The 3,125-nt window shown below is 44.7% G+C and overlaps 1 protein-coding gene across 1 annotated transcript; it reads left to right on the top strand.

Moving 5' to 3' along the window:
* Positions 1-1,324: 1,324 nt before the first annotated feature.
* Positions 1,325-2,044, top strand: H257_15020 (hypothetical protein; the record flags this gene model as incomplete). The annotated part of the gene is made up of 1 exon (XM_009842991.1): positions 1,325-2,044. The coding sequence occupies one exon, from the start codon at positions 1,325-1,327 to the stop codon at positions 2,042-2,044; it is 720 nt and encodes a 239-aa protein (XP_009841293.1).
* Between the last annotated feature and the right edge of the window lie 1,081 nt (positions 2,045-3,125).

The raw sequence follows: 3,125 nt of genomic DNA, 5'->3' as shown, positions 1-3,125 counted from the left end.
CGATCGGCACAAGCGACTAAATATTGAAAGCGCGAAATAAGCTGAGATGCGAAGCAAGGAGTCTCCAGTACAGCATGCTTTACGCCAGCAACAACTCAAGGATAATTGAAAGAAAATATAATTCAAGGGCTATATTTTACATATGAAGCAACTGCGATTTGGCATGATTTGATATTTGTAGGCAAATTAATATGACGAAACAAAAGCATGATGAATTTTAACGTGCATATATTCCCCTAACGGTTTCAAACATGAGGAGATTTGTATATATTGAATTATAATACAAATTAAAATTCGATTCAATATAATACTGGCATTCTCCACTGGATTCAAAGCTGTATAAATTAAATTTGGATCAAATTTAAAAACAACGAGTAAAAAAATTCACTTCACTTTTGCCATTTCGCTGGGGCCGCATGAAGGTCCTCGATGGAATGCCACTCGCCGTTGGTCTTGACGCATTTGCGCACAACCGGCTTCGCAGGTAAGAACAGAATGTCTTCGCTTACCCCTTCCCTTGTCTTGATCCACGATCCCGTGACAACGGCGTCCTTGATTCCATTCGCTTTTTACATGTACATGCGAGAGAACATACGAGGCAACGACATCGGCCACACACCACGGTACGAAATCAATTTTGAACCAATTGGGGGTCTTACTGCTCACCGTTGGTTTGGAAAGGTCAACAAACGTCGAAGCGATGGCGAACGCCTTCGACCGAGGCAACATCCACGAGCTCGACGCCCGTACCCACAGTCAAGTATATGCTGCTAATCATAACTTCGAATTAATTTAGTTTGGTGTGATTATAATTGGTTGGGTTTTCGTTTGAACTCCAAGTATATAATTACTGCCATGAATATTATCACTACCAATCAGTGATGTTTACGCCAAATTAGAGTAATCTGATTGGATAAAACTCGAATCGTTCGGAAGTTCATGCCGTTCGAAAGATTGATGCACTACCTTACTTTGAAGATTTTTACATTTCTACATCAGCCGATGGGAATGCTCTTAGGGCATGTTCAATGACAGCAAATATGCGCACATTTCGGCCATATGCGGATATTTTAGTGGATATATCCGGATATTTCGAAGGTCCACTGAACACACCATATTTCAATATCCCAGATATTCCGAAGCCAAATATCCGCCAAAAATATCCATGTCTGGAGCTGGATATTTTTGGCCGATTTTCCATGTGGAGGAAAATCCATCGTCGTAGGAAGAACCTATTTATACAGTGAATGGTGTCACAAAAAGAATGGACGACTAAGACGGAATCATGCTACATGCTATGTCAACAGTTATCGCGGCATGCACGATGGAAGTTGAGGATACGAAGTTTGTCCAACAGCCGCAACAAAAGTTCATTCGGCCAGTACACGGGTACATGGATTTCCTCGACGTTCAAGAAGAGCTCCCGCACGGGGGTGACGTGCTGTACCTCGAGCGGTTCCGGGTGTCAAAGGATGCCGTCGCGTTGATTCTTCAGCTTTCGAAGCCCCACCTGCCGGCGACTTTTGATACACGGCTTGTCCTGCTGGTTACAATACAATGGCTCGCAAGCAGCGTGTCGGTGCGGAGTCAAGAGCAGATGTTGTTCCAAGACCACAACCACGTTACGTTGGCCTACTATCGACAACTTGGTGTGCGCGCAATCACCAAAGGCTTGGTTGACGGCGGATTCTATGGTTCGGGTCCGCATGAACCGACCGCAACCGCGTGCGCTCCAGCTGTGAAGCATTTCGTCAAGAGCATCCAACCTTCAACAAGTGTCTTGGTGCTTTGGATGGTACCCACGTCCCCATCGCGGTGTCTGCGGAGGTGCAAGATCGATTCCGAAATCGCGAGGGCCACACGTCGACGAACGTATTGGGTGTCGTCGACGAGTTGGGAAGGTTCGTGGTTGTCTTTGCGGGTGGTGAAGGCTGCTCATCTGACAGCTATATATACAGCCAGACGGAGTTTGAAGGAAGCGTCCCAAGCGGTTACTTATTATACCTTGGTGATGCTGGGGACCGTTTGTCCAAGGTGCTGCTGACGCCGTACAGAAACACAACGTTATCATCTCGCGAGTGGGCAGCGAATACGGATGGCCGACCCAAGACTGCCAAGGAATGTTTCAACTACAGGCACTCCAAGGCCCGCATTGTCGTGGAACGTGTGTTTGGCATGCTGAAGATCAAGTGGAAGTACTCTCAAGCAACTTGAGGTTGCAGCTTGAATACTCGATTGATGTTATTCATGCTTACGCTGCATTACACAATTTGTATATTGCCTGCAGTCCATCGCATGTGGATGACATTTCGGACTTGTGGTGCGGTCGAACCACGATGACGACTTTGATTTACATTAAGACGCACTCCAAACAATGAACCACCCACAAGAAAAGTGGAGGGAGGCCATTGCGAACACAATGTGGGAAGCTTATGTAGAGTACCTAGATGAGCTAGAATTCCATTAATAATTTGTACATGTTTTCTTCGATGTACATTTTATACTACACATCTTGAATATATGTAATAAAATGAATTAAAGAAACAAATTCAATGTTCTAAAAAAGCGCACTGCCCTTTCGGGCCCCATGCTAATCCTTCTCCCCTCACACTGAAATTGCTACCTGCTACAGTCATCCAGCATTTCACCAGTTTATCCATTGCACCACGATTAAATCGCGGAGGTATCCTCAGACTGAAAGTGTATGCAAAACAAGGGTATCAGCCATTGCAATTGTCCCCGAGTTCGATATCAGCTACCGGATATAAGTTTATTAAAACCAAGTAATGAGTTGCCCCCAAACCAATTAGATTTCTACAGTACATATTTTTGAAAGGGTTACCGTCTTCTTCATATTGAACGAGATCGCTACTTCGTCGCAAGGGACATTCTATTCGACCCTGTATCATCACAAGAGTTCATTCGTAATGCGTTTGAAACTAATGATACCGTTTTAAATGACGACGAATTGTGCGAAATAAAGGAACTAAGTGGTTCCAAACGTCCACTAGAAATTTCTGGCAATGATGAGCCACGAAACAAACGTTCTAAAATTGACACTACAGTAGAGACAGTGGGAGTTGGGACACCTGCAGAGACAGTGGGAGTTGCTTCGAAAACATCTC

This window comes from Aphanomyces astaci (assembly GCF_000520075.1).
Source record: "Aphanomyces astaci strain APO3 unplaced genomic scaffold supercont1.65, whole genome shotgun sequence".
Taxonomy (NCBI): Eukaryota; Oomycota; class Saprolegniomycetes; order Saprolegniales; family Verrucalvaceae; genus Aphanomyces; species Aphanomyces astaci.
This window is presented reverse-complemented; position numbering and strand designations above follow the sequence as displayed.